The 19492-nt window shown below is 35.8% G+C and overlaps 1 protein-coding gene across 1 annotated transcript in view; it reads right to left on the bottom strand.

The window, feature by feature from the left end:
• LOC114519004 (extracellular matrix-binding protein EbhA-like) overlaps positions 1-19492 on the bottom strand; it is a 39353-nt gene that overhangs the window by 15857 nt on the left and 4004 nt on the right. Inside the window, exons 5-12 of the mRNA XM_028539061.1 lie at positions 19263-19455; positions 18730-19100; positions 15181-18665; positions 2830-11803; positions 2010-2512; positions 1579-1827; positions 880-1152; positions 446-601 (exon numbers count right to left, since the gene is read on the bottom strand). Of these exons, the coding sequence (XP_028394862.1) occupies positions 446-601; positions 880-1152; positions 1579-1827; positions 2010-2512; positions 2830-11803; positions 15181-18665; positions 18730-19100; positions 19263-19455 (14204 nt within the window). The remainder of the gene's footprint in view (positions 1-445; positions 602-879; positions 1153-1578; positions 1828-2009; positions 2513-2829; positions 11804-15180; positions 18666-18729; positions 19101-19262; positions 19456-19492) is intronic.

Below are 19492 nucleotides of genomic sequence, written 5' to 3'. Positions count from 1 at the left end.
TAGAGTTGAGCGTCATTTTGACTTGCGGTTTGTCGGATGAGGATGTTTAAGTCTGAAAATTATTCGAGATTTTGGTTCACATAGCAACAAAATACAGACTGAATGAACAACGGGCGTTAGGAAACGGTTTGTCGTCGCCCGTTCGTTTCGAAGACAATGATATTATATTAATCCTATGAAAGATTTATAAATTTAATAAAAAATCTGTTGATTGAAAGTGTTAATCGCATTTATTGTATTCTAAATAACATCGTTAAAGTTATATTTACACCTTTATACTATTCCGCTCTAACTAACCACCCTTTGCATTACTTATGTATCTGATTAATGTTTTTCTGCGATATCTTGATATCCCTTTGTATCCCGAATAATATTCTATTATACTACTCCAATTTTAATGATTTTAATAAACCTAGACTATTGGTTTCATTATAATTCTTTGTCAAACAGCCAAGTCAGAATTTTGCAACACCGAAGCCTCTTTATTAAGCTCTTTAAAGAACGTCTCATAACGTTTGATCTTTGTATCTCTATCGCGAATTTTTCTCCGTAGCTCGTAAAAGTTCTGATTAGGCAAAGCACTGGATTCATGGCTGGCTTTCTGCATTATTAAAAAAAAAATGAAGTTAAAAACATGGCGATACTACAGTTAATTGTTGTAGATCTAGACCCTTATGTACGATTTTCTCCTTTTGATAGATGTGAACGACTGAATTAGTTACTGATGTTTAAATAAGAGCTCTTATACATCACAGCATTCGTAATTAAGTACTCCTTCACATCTATCAAAAACAGAAAATCGCACATAATAATTGCAGCAAAAATTGCAAGTGTAATGAGGCATTAGAGGATAATTTAATTAGTAGTTTTGTCACTTACTGTCTTCTCAAGATTTCTCCTCATCGTTTCCAAATCATTCCGATATTTTTCATGCAGTTGTTGTTTCTCTCGTTCATATTTCTGACTTATTTGCAACCTGTCTATTCTCATAGTGCTCTTCAACTCCTGTTTCTGTTGATTCAAAACCTCGTTCTCTTTTCTTAATTCTTTAATGCGACTTTCCATGTACGTTTTCTCAGAGTTTATTTTGCTCTTGAATTCTGATTCCAGACGTTTGTAAATAGTAGCTTCGCTTTTTGAAGAATCGGTGGTCTGGAATTCAAAAGAAAGGCAAAAGAGATTGATTTCGTCTGTCCTACTATGAAAATTATGGGGAAAACTGTAGAGTAGGTGGAATCTAGATTTACGACACATTTAAAAGCTGTTATTCAACTTTTCAAAATTAGAAGGGAAGTGCCATCCATTAAGCCCTATATTTACGTTATAGAAATAAATAACTAAATTTTATATTTTATATAGACATTAACTTTAGCTATTGGAGGATTTAATAGAGCATCTATAATCACCAGTGGGGGTCAGCTTCAAACGTTTTCATTTGTTCAGACGCTTATATTTCTACATATTTCGTACAGTTGACGTCATCGCTGTGACGTCACACGAAACCCCAAAAAAGATCCAGGTTGGGTCTAGGCAAACAAGTAGCTTTTTACTCATTATGTTAAAGACAAATCTTTCCACCTGTTTCAAAGGGTCTCCTTGTTTCTTAGAAATTTCATTTATAACTTCATTTCTTTCCATTTGTAGTCTTTCAATTTCCTGTCTCAACGAATTCAATGTTTCATGGAATCGCTTTCTCTCCACTTTCATTTTTTCTTCAAACTCATTCTTAACTTGTTCTTTTGTTTCTGCTTCTTTTAAAACTACCAGCGTTTCCTTTTCTGCCATTTCACTCTCAATTTTTTCTGCCATATCTGCAACTTTTGATGCCTGAAAAATAACTATCAAGTAAATACTGGACCTAGTCTTGCAATCTCTATTAAACACTATAATGTTGGGCAGATTTGATCAAACGATCTTGTTATGGGACGCATATCGTCATCTTTCGATAATTATTATTCAGTCTTGTCAAAGTTTAATAGCTTAAACGACATAATATTTACTATATTTACCAAATCATTTCTTTCCTTTTTTAATTTCAATAATTCCTCTTCCAATTTTGCTTCTCGTTTTTCCATGTCTTTCTTCGCTTTCTCAAATTCCTCCTGAAATTTCTTTTCACATTTTTCTTCCACCTCATCCTTCGTTACTTCATTTTTCGATAACAACGCAACTCGTTCATCTTCGAAGGCTGACAAAAGCTTCTCCTTTTCAATGCGGGTATTTTTTCTGATTTCATTTCGTTCTTCCTTCAAACGAACGATTTCATTGATGAGATTTTGCAACGCCTTTTCCATCGAGGTTCTCTCATTGTTGATTAATCGTTGCATGTTTGTTTTTTCTGTATTAAATTGTTCAATCATGTTCTGTTTTTCAGCCTCGTGTTTCATCTTCTGTAGGTGAAGCAATTCCTCCGCTTCTTTGATCTCAGCCTCGTGATCTGTAATTTTTTTCAAAAGGTCTTCAATTTCCACCAAATCATCACTTTCTTGTTCTGTCGGAGAAATATTTTCACCTGTTGAATCAAGAGGATAAAGTGATGACTAAATTCTATGACATAATTAATTTCACAAACTAAATATTCATCTAGCAAGGTGGAGCAAAGGATAGCACGAACACATTTAACAACTCTTCCTCTTCAAATACACGGAGAAACTTTGCTACCTAGTTTGCACTCAGACAAGCTTCATGGGGTAAAATAAATCCACATTAGACCTCTAACAGCTAAAAACAGTAATAACGCGGCAGTGTAGCTAGCCTAGACTCTTTTAGATCGTCCAACTAATAATTTAACACATTAATTACAATATCAATAGTGTTACATCACATTACCTTTCAAAAGAGCTGTTTTTGATGGCTTTAAAATACCAGAATAATTCCCATTTATCAAATTATCATCCGTCGAAACACCAAGTTCCGCCTCATATTCTTTCAAAATACTTGCCAAAGTTTTATTATTTTCTTTAATAAACTGTTCCAAGCATTTTGGATTGTCCTGTGTGTCATTAAAAACAATTTCTTCGTTAGACATCTCCAAAAGCTTATCCGAGAGAGTGCTACCGACAATGTTCCGCAAATTGTCGAACGCTTTAGATTTTTCGTTCAAAAAGTTGTTCTGCTTTAAAGTATCGTCATAACTTTCCTTATACTTCTCCAATGCCGAATTTATCCCATTTTCAGTATCCAAAGCTAACTCAACTTGAACATAATCCTCCACTTTCTTCTTATTTTCCCTCAAACGTGCCACTTCTTCTTCGACGTTTTCTCGATCAGCTTTAGCCTGAATTAATTCCTTCTTTAATGATTCTAAATCTTTTCGTAAATACTCAACTTCATCTTCCAATTCCTTTTTCAGTTTTCGAAGTTCCTCGATCATGGGAATCATTTCGTTGTTTTCACTTTCTAGCAAAGCAATAGTTTCTTTGATGGTTTCATTTTCTTTTTCTAGGTCTTCTAAAGCACTAATTCGATTTTCACTTTCTTTTAATGCTTCGTTTATTTCATTTAACTTTTCAATGCCTTCCTCTTTTTCTTTCTTCAAAGCGCAAATCATACTATTCAATTCATCATTTTCGTTTGATAATGAACCTATCCTCTCTTCAAGCGATTCATTTTTCTCCCTATTTTTACCAAAGTCGTTTAGAACTTCTTGTTTTTCCTCCTCAGCTTCATTCAGTTTTTTAAGAAGGTCATCTTTAGCATTTTGCAAGCAACATATTTCCTCTTGTAATTCCATATTTTCTGTTTTCTGTACTTCCATCAACTGCTCCAGGGGTTTCTTTTCGTCTTTTAAACTTCTCACCTCCTTTTCAATTTCTTTTTTCTGATCATTCTCATTACTCAACTCCAATGTAATTTTCTCATTTTTATGTTCCAAGTCATCCACTTTCTTTTGCAGTTGATCATTAGTTTCTTCCATCCTGCTTATCCTCCCGTCGAGGGCTTCTTTCTCTTTTTCCAAACTTTGCGATTTCGCTTCAAGCTTTGCATTTTCATCCTGAATTTTTTTCATTTTAAACTTTTCTTGTAATTCTTGAACTTCGTCTAACTTAACCTGGAATGCTCTCTGGAGATTTTCTACACTGGATATCTTTTTATTAATTTCTTCATCGTCCTGTTCACGCACACCCTCACCATATCCCCTAATATCCTGAGAATATTCCTTGTTGTACTCATTTTGTCTCATATCGTCCTCTCTTTCCATACCTTCCGAGTCTTCAGTCTCACATTCATTTTTCAAATCACTACCGTTAATTAGATTCAAATGCAATATTTCCATCTCACTGTCAAGTTTAGCTCCCAAATCGTCCGCTTCTTGCAAACACGACTTAACATCTTCAAGAATTACTTCCATTTCTGAAGTCATTAATTCATCCTCTTCTTTCGACAAGTTTGACTGAGTTTGATTTTCATTTAGCTCTTTCTTGACGAGTTCCTTTGAAGCGTCTCCCTCGAGTTCAATCGATTCCTGTTTATTCCATATCGATACATCCTCCATAGAACTTGTGGGTTCATTTAGTCTATCTGTAAGATTTTCGATTGTAGTTTCTTTATGACCTTTTCCATCTTTTCTGACAACATTGTTGGACATATTTTGACCTATCGTAAACTCTTCAAATTTCCGGACAAGTTTTTTTCTTCTTCCTCTTGCTTCGTCCATGTGTACTGAAATATCATTTACTTTTTCTTTCATTTTATTCAAAACATTTTTGATCCCGTTTTCCTCTTGATTCATTTTTCTAACACCTTCCAATTCCATTTTCAAACGTTCATTTTGATCTTTCATCTGAACCATCTCCTGTGCAGTGTCCTCTTGATCTCTAACGTTGCAGACAATTTGGTCGAACAACGTGTTGTTATTTTCTAAAATTTTAGATATTTCATTTTTCCTGTAAATATCAATATCATCGACCTTTTGGTCAACAATTGAATTAAAAAGGTCCTCGCCAACCTTAATTCTCAACAACTCAATCTTTTGGAAGACTTTCTGGTTTTCATTGAACAAGAACTGGTTAACTTTCTTATAATCTTCAATTATTTTTGCAACTGTGACCGTGTCATTTTCAACTTTTTCGACCAATTCTTGAAATTCGTCTCTCTTAAACATGCCTTTTTCACAGATTTCAACGGAAGGACTTTGCAAACCTTCTCCCATCAAAGCTTCAAGCAATTCGTTTCCAACTCTAGATTTAATGAGATCAAGTAGTTCCCTGGTTATCTCTCGTTCTTTTGACAACGTTTCTTTGGTTTCTTCCAGTTCGTAAATAAGCTGAGTCATAGTAAGATTTTCCTCCGACATCCGCTTTATCACGTCTTTATATGTTTCTCCCAGATTTTCATTATCTGCGTCTTCTGAGCTATTCGTGGTTATCCAGCCTTTTCTTTTTTCAATTTTTTCATTTAGTGCGTCCAACGTTTCACTGAGATCTTGTTCTTCGTTTTTTAGTTCTTTATATACCTGGTACTCATCTGAAATATTTTCCAAACCTTTCCCATTTTCAGTTTGTCTGTCTAGGTCATCCTTCACATCTCGCAAATCTTTCTCCAACTTTTTCTTTTCTTTTTCTAGAGCAATACACTCCTCTTCAAGAACCTGTTCTAGATTTTCATTATACGCGTTGCTTGCTTTTCGTATTGCATCCTTTGATTCATTTATTACTTCTTTCCTCTGTTTAAGTAAGCTCAAAGCTTCCTCTGTTTCGTTTTGAAGATCTTCCCGTTTTCTTTGATAAACAAGATTTACGTCTTTATTTCCATCATCATTATTCTTCTCTTTTTCAATTTCTTGTTCAATGCCACGCAGTTTCGTCTTCTTCTTTATCATCTCCTGATTGAGTAAACGCATAACGTCAGAATATGGTGCAGAGCTTTCCGCTTTCATAACATCTTGTTCCATCTTCATATCCTTTGAATAAGGTCCTGGTCCTGCTGATGTAGGGGTTATTTCTGAATTTGACAAATTTTGAACTTGATCTCCAAGTTCTTTAAACATTTCCTTAAGCGTTCCCTTCTCATCGAATTGTTCATCTCTGTCCCCTACATTCAAAGCTTCTTCGTCATGTTCATCGGAAACACCAGAGGGAGGAATCTCTGTGTGTACCTCTTTATCAACATGTTTCCCTGGGTCGCTAGGATCATCCAATGTTGTTGCAGTCTCGGAATCATTCTTCGTGGGTGGTCGATTCAGGCCTTGTTGAAGTACAGCTTCGCGAGTAATTAATTCTCGCAATCTTTCCACAGTACTTCCCACACTTTCCGCCTCACTCATTTCTGGAAAATCAGCCAAGTCCGCATCTTCTCCATCTACGCTGAAATTTTCGATTTTCTTTTTTATAGCGTCTAACTGCTTACACAGGCTCTCACGTTGGGATAACAACCGTCTTTTATCATTCTTGGACAATGATTTTGCGCCTTTCTTCTCAGCTGTTTTCTCTTTCTTACTCTTGGGCAAACTTTCGTCCGACGAAAGCTCATCAATTTTCGAGCACAAATTCGCAAGATCACTCTCGAGTGTTTTTCTCTCTTCAACAACCTGAACAAATTTTTCCTTTAGATGTCCGGAAACTTTCCCTTCTTTCAAAGCATTCTTAACTTTCGTATTTTTAGCCAACACTTTACCTTCCAATTCCTTGAGCTTCTTTTCCATTGTTGATTTTTCTTTCAAAAGCTTTGACATGGGTGCTTTCCGTGAAGATTTCCTCTTAAGTCTTTCATCTCTGACAATACTTGTTGCCACACTTAACTCATCGATCATGTTATAATCATCAAAAATTGACATCTGACTTTGAGTGAGATCCTCCATCGAAGCACCAATTGGTAGCTGCCCACTTGAATCATCGTCCTTCACTCCAAGAAGTGATTTCTCAACTTTCAAAGATTGTGCTGTGATTTCTTTACTCAATCCCTCCAAACGAACAGCAAGAGAACTTTTCCTTTGAATCAAAGCACCAAGTTCTTCGCTTACAGCGAGTGTAGCTTCGGAGCTCAAGTACGGTTCTGCCAATTCAATCTCAGAAAATCCTTCCTCTGATGAAGAAGCTCTTTCAGAATCCGATGACTTTATTTCAAAGCTACTCTTCTTCCTTCTAAAACCTCTCCTCTTCTTACTTGCGTTCTCCGGCGTTTCATTCTTCCTTAATTCCGTATTAAAACTTTTCAAAAGTTCATCCTCTTTTTCTTTAGTCAGTGTTTCCAACTCCCGCAGTTCGCCCTCGGCTAATTCCTTCTCACGTGAAAGTTCTAATAATTTATTTGCAACTTTCTCATGGGTCTCTCTTTCCTTCACTAAAGCCTCGTATTCCCGTTTCCCAAGTTGATTCAATGATTTCTCCGTATCTGTAAGTTCGTCCTCAAGTTTTGACTTTTCTTTGACAAGAGCAAGTAAATTGTCAACTTCCTGACCTCCGCTCGAGCTAGCATTTTCAAGCGACGATTGAAGTACATTAATTTCACGTTGTATTTTTTCAAGCTCAGTATTCAAATCATCAGCTTGATCCTCACCACTGATGGCTCCATCAAGATCGAGGATGTGTTTTGACTCATAAGGAGTTGAAAACCCGTTTTGTAATTTTTTAACCACCTCCTCAATTTCTTCAATCTCATTTTGTGCATTGATTTTTTCGTCGAGTAACAAATCATTTTCTTTACTTTTCATGTGCTTTAAATTTTCGTGTTCGGATTTAAGTTCTTTTATTTCATTGTACAAATGTTCCATTTTTCTATCTAGTGACTCTTTATCACTGCAATCGCGAATAATCTTAGCTTTGTCACCTTTCTCCCCATTTCTGAAACTTTCCCCTGAGTGATCGAGTCTCAGGTCTTCTAACTCATGTAAACAATCATTCAATTTCTCGCTATTCTGATCAAGGATTTCCTCTTCCGTTTGTATATCACGCAAAGACCCTAAATTCATTTTACACGTTTCAAGTTGATCTTCAACTTTTATTAAACCGGATTCAATTCTTTCTTTTTTAGAAACTGATTTCATCACCGGAGTCTCTTTCTGGAGAAGTTCTTGTCTTAATTTTGAGAGCGACGATAAAACTTCCTCACGTTCGTGTTTTAATTGTGCTTCCTCGCTCCATACCTCCGGGATTATCCGCACGAACGGTTCGCCTACTTTCATTCCCAATGCTAAATATTTTTCCTGCCAGAACTCCTTCTCTTCCCGCAATTCTGGTATTATTTGTAACCGCTGTTCTTCGCTCATCACAACATCATCTGGCTCATTTTCTTTCCTTCCAATTTCATACGCAATTTTTTCGTCTCCTGAGATAACAGTGTTTTCGAGTTCTTTACATTTTCTCTCTAAGGCAGTCTTTTCCTCTTTCTCTTTTGCAAGATTATCTTGTAATTCAGCCAGTATTTCTTCACCTCCTGTTCCACTTACCAACTTTTTCTGCAAATCTCTAATCTCATTTTCTTTCTTTTTAATTTCATCGCCAGTTTCTTGATCTCGCGAGGCCATTTTATCTTTGAGTTCTGTACATTTTGCTTTCAAAGCACTCTTTTCTTCTTTCTCTTTTGCAAGATTATCTTGTAATTCAGCCAGTATTTCTTCACCTCCAGTTCCACTTACCAACTTTTTCTGCAAATCTCTAATCTCATTTTCTTTCTCTTTAATTTCATTGGCAGTTTCTTGATCTCGCGAGGCCATTTTATCTTCGAGTTCTGTACATTTTCCTTTCAAAGCACTCTTTTCTTCTTTCTCTTTTGCAAGATTATCCTGTAATTCAGCCAGTATTTCTTCACCTCCTGTTCCACTGACCAACTTTTTCTGCAAATCTCTAATTTCATTTTCTTTCCATTTAAGTTCATCGGCATTTTCTTGATCTCTAGAGGCCATTTTATCTTCGAGTTCAGTACATTTTGCTTTCAAAGCACTCTTTTCTTCTTTCTCTTTTGCAAGATTATCTTGTAATTCAGCCAGTATTTCTTCACCTCCTGTTCCACTTACCAACTTTTTCTGCAAATCTCTAATTTCATTTTCTTTCTCCTTAAATTCATTGGCAGTTTCTTGATCTCGCGAGGCCATTTTATCTTCGACTTCAGTACATTTTGCTTTCAAAGCACTCTTTTCTTCTTTCTCTTTTGCAAGATTATCTTGTAATTCAGCCAGTATTTCTTCACCTCCTGTTCCACTTACCAACTTTTTCTGCAAATCTCTAATCTCATTTTCTTTCTCCTTAATTTCATTGCCAGTTTCTTGATCTCGCGAGGCCCTTTTATCTTCGAGTTCTGTACATTTTGCTTTCAAAGCAGTCTTTTCTTCTTTCTCTTTTGCAAAATTATTTTGTAATTCAGCCAGTATTTCTTCACCTCCTGTTCCACTTACCAACTTTTTCTGCAAATCTCTAATCTCATTTTTTTTCTCTTTAATTTCATTGGCAATTTCTTGATCTCGCGAGGCCCTTTTATCTTCGAGTTCTGTACATTTTGCTTTCAAAGCAGTATTTTCCCTTTTCTCTTTCGCAAGATTATCTTGTAATTCAGCCAGTATTTCTTCACCTCCTGTTCCACTTACCAACTTTTTCTGCAAATCTCTAATCTCATTTTCTCTTTCTTTAAGTTCATCAGCATTTTCGTGATCTCTAGAGGCCATTTTATCTTCGAGTTCTGTACATTTTGCTTTCAAAGCACTCTTTTCTTCTTTCTCTTTTGCAAGATTATCTTGTAATTCAGCCAGTATTTCTTCACCTCCTGTTCCACTTATCAACTTTTTCTGCAAATCTCTAATCTCATTTTCTTTCTCTTTAATTTCATCGGCAGTTTCTTGATCTCTACAGGCCATTTTATCTTCGAGTTCTGTACATTTTGCTTTCAAAGCACTCTTTTCTTCTTTCTCTTTTGCAAGATTATCTTGTAATTCAGCCAGTATTTCTTCACCTCCTGTTCCATTTACCAACTTTTTCTGCAAATCTCCAAACTCATTTTCTCTTTCTTTAAGTTCATCAGCATTTTCGTGATCTCTAGAGGCCATTTTATCTTCCAGTTCTGTACATTTTGCTTTCAAAGCCCTCTTTTCTTCTTTCTCTTTTGCAAGATTATCCTGTAATTCAGCCAGTATTTCTTCACCTCCTGTTCCACTTACCAACTTTTTCTTCAAATCTCTAATCTCATTTTCTCTTTTTTTAAGTTCATCAGCATTTTCGTGATCCCTAGAGGCAATTTTATCTTCGAGTTCAGTACATTTTGCTTTCAAAGAACTCTTTTCTTCTTTCTCTTTTGCAAGATTATCTTGTAATTCAGCCAGTATTTCTTCACCTCCTGTTCCACTTACCAACTTTTTCTGCAAATCTCTAATCTCATTTTCTTTCCATTTAAGTTCATCGGCATTTTCTTGATCTCTAGAGGCCATTTTATCTTCCAGTTCTGTACATTTTGCTTTCAAAGCAGTCTTTTCTTTTTTCACTTTCCCAAGATTATCCTGTAATTCAGCAAGTATTTCTTCACCTCCTGTTCCACTTACCAACTTTTTCTTCAAATCTCTAATTTCATTTTCTTTCTCTTTAATTTCATTGGCAGTTTCTTGATCTCTAGAGGCCATTTTATCTTCGAGTTCTGTACATTTTGCTTTCAAAGCACTCTTTTCTTCTTTCTCTTTTGCAAGATTATCTTGTAATTGAGCCAGTATTTCTTCACCTCCTGTTCCACTTACCAACTTTTTCTGCAAATCTCTAATTTCATTTTCTTTCTCTTTAATTTCATTGGCAGTTTCTTGATCTCGCGAGGCCCTTTTATCTTCGAGTTCTGTACATTTTGCTTTCAAAGCACTCTTTTCTTTTTTCTCTTTTGCAAGATTATCTTGTAATTCAGCCAGTATTTCTTCACCTCCTGTTCCACTTACCAACTTTTTCTGCAAATCTCTAATCTCATTTTCTCTTTCTTTAAGTTCATGAGCATTTTCGTGATCTCTAGAGGCCATTTTATCTTCGAGTTCTGTACATTTTGCTTTCAAAGCACTCTTTTCTTCTTTCTCTTTTGCAAGATTATCTTGTAATTCAGCCAGTATTTCTTCACCTCCTGTTCCACTTACCAACTTTTTCTGCAAATCTCTAATTTCATTTTCTTTCTCTTTAATTTCATTGGCAGTTTCTTGATCTTGCGAGGCAATTTTATCTTCGAGTTCAGTACATTTTGCTTTCAAAGAACTCTTTTGTTCTTTCTCTTTTGAAAGATTATCTTGTAATTCAGCCAGTATTTCCTCACCTCCTGTTCCATTTACCAACTTTTTCTGCAAATCTCTAATTTCATTTTCTTTCTCTTTAATTTCATTGGCAGTTTCTTGATCTCTAGAGGCCATTTTATCTTCGACTTCAGTACATTTTGCTTTCAAAGAACTCTTTTCTTCCTTCTCTTTTGCAAGATTATCTTGTAATTCAGCCAGTATTTCTTCACCTCCTGTTCCACTTACCAACTTTTTCTGCAAATCTCTAATCTCATTTTCTTTCTCTTTAAGTTCATCCGCATTTTCTTGATCTCTAGATGCCATTTTATCTTCGAGTTCTGTACATTTTGCTTTCAAAGCACTCTTTTCTTCGTTCTCTTTTGCAAGATTATCTTGTAATTCAGCCAGTATTTCTTCACCTCCTGTACCACTTACCAACTTTTTCTGCAAATCTCTAATCTCATTTTCTTTCCATTTAAGTTCATCGGCATTTTCTTGATCTCTAGAGGCCATTTTATCTTCCAGTTCTGTACATTTTGCTTTCAAAGCAGTCTTTTCTTCTTTCTCTTTCCCAAGATTATCCTGTAATTCAGCCAGTATTTCTTCACCTCCTGTTCCACTTACCAACTTTTTCTGCAAATCTCTAATTTTCATTGGCAGTTTCTTGATCTCTAGAGGCCATTTTATCTTCGAGTTCTGTACATTTTGCTTTCAAAGCACTCTTTTCTTCTTTCTCTTTTGAAAGATTATCTTGTAATTCAGCCAGTATTTCTTCACCTCCTGTTCCACTTACCAACTCTTTCTGCAAATCTCTAATCTCATTTTCTTTCTCTTTAATTTCATTGGCAGTTTCTTGATCTCGCGAGGCCCTTTTATCTTCGAGTTCTGTACATTTTGCTTTCAAAGCACTCTTTTCTTTTTTCTCTTTTGCAAGATTATCTTGTAATTCAGCCAGTATTTCTTCACCTCCTGTTCCACTTACCAACTTTTTCTGCAAATCTCTAATCTCATTTTTTCTTTCTTTAAGTTCATCAGCATTTTCGTGATCTCTAGAGGCAATTTTATCTTCGAGTTCAGTACATTTTGCTTTCAAAGAACTCTTTTGTTCTTTCTCTTTTGAAAGATTATCTTGTAATTCAGCCAGTATTTCCTCACCTCCTGTTCCATTTACCAACTTTTTCTGCAAATCTTTAATTTCATTTTCTTTCTCTTTAATTTCATTGGCAGTTTCTTGATCTCGCGAGGCCCTTTTATCTTCGAGTTCGGTACATTTTGCTTTCAAAGCACTCTTTTCTTTTTCTCTTTTGCAAGATTATCTTGTAATTCAGCCAGTATTTCTTCACCTCCTGTTCCACTTACCAACTTTTTCTGCAAATCTCTAATCTCATTTTCTTTCCATTTAAGTTCATCGGCATTTTCTTGATCTCTAGAGGCCATTTTATCTTCCAGTTCTGTACATTTTGCTTTCAAAGCAGTCTTTTCTTTTTTCACTTTCCCAAGATTATCCTGTAATTCAGCAAGTATTTCTTCACCTCCTGTTCCACTTACCAACTTTTTCTTCAAATCTCTAATTTCATTTTCTTTCTCTTTAATTTCATTGGCAGTTTCTTGATCTCTAGAGGCCATTTTATCTTCGAGTTCTGTACATTTTGCTTTCAAAGCACTCTTTTCTTCTTTCTCTTTTGCAAGATTATCTTGTAATTGAGCCAGTATTTCTTCACCTCCTGTTCCACTTACCAACTTTTTCTGCAAATCTCTAATTTCATTTTCTTTCTCTTTAATTTCATTGGCAGTTTCTTGATCTCGCGAGGCCCTTTTATCTTCGAGTTCTGTACATTTTGCTTTCAAAGCACTCTTTTCTTTTTTCTCTTTTGCAAGATTATCTTGTAATTCAGCCAGTATTTCTTCACCTCCTGTTCCACTTACCAACTTTTTCTGCAAATCTCTAATCTCATTTTCTCTTTCTTTAAGTTCATGAGCATTTTCGTGATCTCTAGAGGCCATTTTATCTTCGAGTTCTGTACATTTTGCTTTCAAAGCACTCTTTTCTTCTTTCTCTTTTGCAAGATTATCTTGTAATTCAGCCAGTATTTCTTCACCTCCTGTTCCACTTACCAACTTTTTCTGCAAATCTCTAATTTCATTTTCTTTCTCTTTAATTTCATTGGCAGTTTCTTGATCTTGCGAGGCAATTTTATCTTCGAGTTCAGTACATTTTGCTTTCAAAGAACTCTTTTGTTCTTTCTCTTTTGAAAGATTATCTTGTAATTCAGCCAGTATTTCCTCACCTCCTGTTCCATTTACCAACTTTTTCTGCAAATCTCTAATTTCATTTTCTTTCTCTTTAATTTCATTGGCAGTTTCTTGATCTCTAGAGGCCATTTTATCTTCGACTTCAGTACATTTTGCTTTCAAAGAACTCTTTTCTTCCTTCTCTTTTGCAAGATTATCTTGTAATTCAGCCAGTATTTCTTCACCTCCTGTTCCACTTACCAACTTTTTCTGCAAATCTCTAATCTCATTTTCTTTCTCTTTAAGTTCATCCGCATTTTCTTGATCTCTAGATGCCATTTTATCTTCGAGTTCTGTACATTTTGCTTTCAAAGCACTCTTTTCTTCGTTCTCTTTTGCAAGATTATCTTGTAATTCAGCCAGTATTTCTTCACCTCCTGTACCACTTACCAACTTTTTCTGCAAATCTCTAATCTCATTTTCTTTCCATTTAAGTTCATCGGCATTTTCTTGATCTCTAGAGGCCATTTTATCTTCCAGTTCTGTACATTTTGCTTTCAAAGCAGTCTTTTCTTCTTTCTCTTTCCCAAGATTATCCTGTAATTCAGCCAGTATTTCTTCACCTCCTGTTCCACTTACCAACTTTTTCTGCAAATCTCTAATTTCATTTTCTTTCTCTTTAATTTCATTGGCAGTTTCTTGATCTCTAGAGGCCATTTTATCTTCGAGTTCTGTACATTTTGCTTTCAAAGCACTCTTTTCTTCTTTCTCTTTTGAAAGATTATCTTGTAATTCAGCCAGTATTTCTTCACCTCCTGTTCCACTTACCAACTCTTTCTGCAAATCTCTAATCTCATTTTCTTTCTCTTTAATTTCATTGGCAGTTTCTTGATCTCGCGAGGCCCTTTTATCTTCGAGTTCTGTACATTTTGCTTTCAAAGCACTCTTTTCTTTTTTCTCTTTTGCAAGATTATCTTGTAATTCAGCCAGTATTTCTTCACCTCCTGTTCCACTTACCAACTTTTTCTGCAAATCTCTAATCTCATTTTTCTTTCTTTAAGTTCATCAGCATTTTCGTGATCTCTAGAGGCAATTTTATCTTCGAGTTCAGTACATTTTGCTTTCAAAGAACTCTTTTGTTCTTTCTCTTTTGAAAGATTATCTTGTAATTCAGCCAGTATTTCCTCACCTCCTGTTCCATTTACCAACTTTTTCTGCAAATCTTTAATTTCATTTTCTTTCTCTTTAATTTCATTGGCAGTTTCTTGATCTCGCGAGGCCCTTTTATCTTCGAGTTCGGTACATTTTGCTTTCAAAGCACTCTTTTCTTTTTCTCTTTTGCAAGATTATCTTGTAATTCAGCCAGTATTTCTTCACCTCCTTTCCACTTATCAACTTTTTCTGCAAATCTCTAATCTCATTTTCTTTCTCTTTAATTTCATTGGCAGTTTCTTGATCTCGCGAGGCCATTTTATCTTCGAGTTCAGTACATTTTGCTTTCAAAGCACTCTTTTCTTCTTTCTCTTTTGCAAGATATCTTGTAATTCAGCCAGTATTTCTTCACCTCCTGTTCCACTTACCAACTTTTTCTGCAAATCTCTAATCTCATTTTCTTTCCATTTAAGTTCATCGGCATTTTCTTGATCTCTAGAGGCCATTTTATCTTCGAGTTCAGTACATTTTGCTTTCAAAGCACTCTTTTCTTCTTTCTCTTTCGCGAGATTATCTTGTAATTCAGCCAGTATTTCTTCACCTCCTGTTCCACTTATCAACTTTTTCTGCAAATCTCTAATCTCATTTTCTTTCTCTTTAATTTCATCGGCAGTTTCTTGATCTCGCGAGGCCCTTTTATCTTCGAGTTCTGTACATTTTGCTTTCAAAGTAGTCTTTTCCTCTTTCTCTTTCGCAAGATTATCTTGTAATTCAGCCAGTATTTCTTCACCTCCTGTTCCACTTACCAACTTTTTCTGCAAATCTCTAATTTCATTTTCTTTCTCTTTAATTTCATCGACAGTTTCTTGATCTCGCGAGGCCATTTTATCTTCGACTTCAGTACATTTTGCTTTCAAAGAACTCTTTTCTTCTTTCTCTTTTGCAAGATTATCTTGTAATTCAGCCAGTATTTCTTCACCTCCTGTTCCACTTACCAACTTTTTCTGCAAATCTCTAATCTCATTTTCTTTCTCTTTAAGTTCATCCGCATTTTCTTGATCTCTAGATGCCATTTTATCTTCGAGTTCTGTACATTTTGCTTTCAAAGCACTCTTTTCTTCGTTCTCTTTTGCAAGATTATCTTGTAATTCAGCCAGTATTTCTTCACCTCCTGTACCACTTACCAACTTTTTCTGCAAATCTCTAATCTCATTTTCTTTCCATTTAAGTTCATCGGCATTTTCTTGATCTCTAGAGGCCATTTTATCTTCCAGTTCTGTACATTTTGCTTTCAAAGCAGTCTTTTCTTCTTTCTCTTTCCCAAGATTATCCTGTAATTCAGCCAGTATTTCTTCACCTCCTGTTCCACTTACCAACTTTTTCTGCAAATCTCTAATTTCATTTTCTTTCTCTTTAATTTCATTGGCAGTTTCTTGATCTCTAGAGGCCATTTTATCTTCGAGTTCTGTACATTTTGCTTTCAAAGCACTCTTTTCTTCTTTCTCTTTTGAAAGATTATCTTGTAATTCAGCCAGTATTTCTTCACCTCCTGTTCCACTTACCAACTCTTTCTGCAAATCTCTAATCTCATTTTCTTTCTCTTTAATTTCATTGGCAGTTTCTTGATCTCGCGAGGCCCTTTTATCTTCGAGTTCTGTACATTTTGCTTTCAAAGCACTCTTTTCTTTTTTCTCTTTTGCAAGATTATCTTGTAATTCAGCCAGTATTTCTTCACCTCCTGTTCCACTTACCAACTTTTTCTGCAAATCTCTAATCTCATTTTTTCTTTCTTTAAGTTCATCAGCATTTTCGTGATCTCTAGAGGCAATTTTATCTTCGAGTTCAGTACATTTTGCTTTCAAAGAACTCTTTTGTTCTTTCTCTTTTGAAAGATTATCTTGTAATTCAGCCAGTATTTCCTCACCTCCTGTTCCATTTACCAACTTTTTCTGCAAATCTCTAATTTCATTTTCTTTCTCTTTAATTTCATTGGCAGTTTCTTGATCTCGCGAGGCCCTTTTATCTTCGAGTTCGGTACATTTTGCTTTCAAAGCACTCTTTTCTTTTTTCTCTTTTGCAAGATTATCTTGTAATTCAGCCAGTATTTCTTCACCTCCTGTTCCACTTATCAACTTTTTCTGCAAATCTCTAATCTCATTTTCTTTCTCTTTAATTTCATTGGCAGTTTCTTGATCTCGCGAGGCCATTTTATCTTCGAGTTCAGTACATTTTGCTTTCAAAGCACTCTTTTCTTCTTTCTCTTTTGCAAGATTATCTTGTAATTCAGCCAGTATTTCTTCACCTCCTGTTCCACTTACCAACTTTTTCTGCAAATCTCTAATCTCATTTTCTTTCCATTTAAGTTCATCGGCATTTTCTTGATCTCTAGAGGCCATTTTATCTTCGAGTTCAGTACATTTTGCTTTCAAAGCACTCTTTTCTTCTTTCTCTTTCGCGAGATTATCTTGTAATTCAGCCAGTATTTCTTCACCTCCTGTTCCACTTATCAACTTTTTCTGCAAATCTCTAATCTCATTTTCTTTCTCTTTAATTTCATCGGCAGTTTCTTGATCTCGCGAGGCCCTTTTATCTTCGAGTTCTGTACATTTTGCTTTCAAAGTAGTCTTTTCCTCTTTCTCTTTCGCAAGATTATCTTGTAATTCAGCCAGTATTTCTTCACCTCCTGTTCCACTTACCAACTTTTTCTGCAAATCTCTAATTTCATTTTCTTTCTCTTTAATTTCATCGACAGTTTCTTGATCTCGCGAGGCCATTTTATCTTCGAGTTCAGTACATTTTGCTTTTAAAGCAGTTTTTTCTTCTTTCTCTTTCGCAAGATCATCTTGTAATTCAGCCAGTATTTCTTCACATCCTGTTCCACTTACCAACTTTTTCTGCAAATCTGTAATCGCATTTTCTTTCTCTTTAATTATATCGGTAGTTTCTTTATCCATCGAGGCCACCTTGTCTTCGAGTTCTGTACATCTTGCTTGCAAAACAGCCTTTTGTTCAATGTTTTTTTCCAGTTTGTCTTGTATTTCAGCTAAAATATCTGCTGCTTCTGCATTACTTTGCATCGTATTTGGGAGTCCTTTTCTTACCTTTGACTCGCCCTCTTTGTCAGAGCTTCCTCCTCCGAGATCGATACTTTCAGAATCTTTGGCATCTTTTATCTTTTCTAACAAAACGCTACGATCTAGATTCAACGCACTTTGTTTCTCTTCCATTTCATCCAAATCATTTTTGGCTTCTTTAGCGCTTCTTTTCATTGCGTTTATTTCAGCTTTGATTTCCTCTCCTCCTATATTTCTCGTTTTCAAAGCTCGATGAGCAAGATTCAAATCTCTCCTTGCTTTTTCCAATAACTCCTTATACTTCTTGACAATCTCCTCCTTATCCTGATCAACAGGATCAACGATACCACTATCATAACTTGGAGTTGTTGTCAATTTTTTTCTCGAGGCTAGCAATTTCTCTCCATCCTCTTCCAACTCCACAGTTTCTAACAAAGCTTTCACTTCGTCATGAAAGTCTGAAACTAATTCCGGATTGCAACGGTTACTTTTCGCCCTAACCTGACGCAATTTTTGCTTCCCTCGTCTGATTTTGTCAATATACTCGTCACGAAGTAAACGACTCATGTTAAACCTCTCCATACTAAGAATATTTTCAATCTGTGGAGGAAGTTTAAATATCTCAGGAGCTGAGCCAGTGCGTTCGTGCGAGTCCGGCTTGTTTTCATCGGATTCCGGTTGGCTTTCAGCATCTTCTGAGGATTTTGTTCCCGCGGGTCGCGGACTGTTATTTACAGATGCATCATCTTCATCTTTCTTAAGAGAACCCTCATCATCACTATGGACATCACGCGTTGACGATGTTTCCACTTCGCTTTGCTCGCTGTCACTTGTGTACGAATCTGTCTGTTGATCGCTGCTATTTTGTTGGTTCTGTAGAACCTTTTGAAACACTTTGACCAAAGCATCAGCGAGAACGTCTTTCGTGCTTGAATTTTCTTCGACTCCATCACTTCTTCTTTTGCATGAGGGTACATCTCTATTGCTCTGATCGTGCTCTTGTGTTGAAACATTCTTCTGGAGGATACTGGGACTGTCTATTTCTAGAAATTATAATATAAACATAAACATTGGCGTTTTATGAATCTTTGAATAATTGCATTTTACCTTCATCAATGCTTGACCAGCTCGACTTCCGCCGGAAGTAATCCGCACTGACAAGCAACTTATCTTGCTCTTGCGCGGCCGTTTCCAAGGCAACTACAGCCTGTTCTAGAATTACACTTGCGGCCTTATGATCGCGACATCGTCTTTTCTGTAGGTTCAACAGCTCAAGTTTAACTGGTAGTTGCTGTTCTATTCTACAACGTTCTCGGTTTAGTTCGTTGCGTGATGAATCATCCGGCAAGGCGCCATTTTCTGAAGTGCTCTCCTCTTTGGTGGCCATGTGCAAGTTTTGAATACTTTCATTTTCCTTGCTCAAAATCTCTTGATAAAGTTCTCCAATTTCCGCATGATGTTTCCAGGCATCAACAAGCCTTTGAATGAAAGACAGGAAGATATGGAGGACACGGAAGATTTATTGACAACCGTTCTGGTGAGATTCGTGTTTTTAATAGATGATCTTTAATTTTAATAAATATGGAGGTAAAACCCAAGGTTGTACAAAACACTTGGTTAAAACGAGTTAAAACGAATACCTTTCTTTTTCAAGTTTCGTGCTACGATCGAACTTGTGCTGTTTCAAACAAGACTCCAACTCATCCTTCATCTCCACGAAATACAAACGACCCATGTTGAATCTTTCTGTATTTAATATTTGTTCCATGAGAACTTTCTGAGAATGTAGACGTTGAATAACTTTATCCTTGTCTTCAAGATTATTCGAATCACCTAGGAAAGAATATTTTTACCTGAGTTTAATTGTTTT

Source organism: Dendronephthya gigantea, unplaced genomic scaffold, assembly GCF_004324835.1.
Source record: "Dendronephthya gigantea isolate DGI-Jeju-01 unplaced genomic scaffold, DenGig_1.0 000012F, whole genome shotgun sequence".
NCBI classification, from domain to species: domain Eukaryota; kingdom Metazoa; phylum Cnidaria; class Anthozoa; order Malacalcyonacea; family Nephtheidae; genus Dendronephthya; species Dendronephthya gigantea.
Note: the sequence above shows the minus strand (reverse complement) of the source record. Positions and strands in the feature narration are given on the sequence as shown.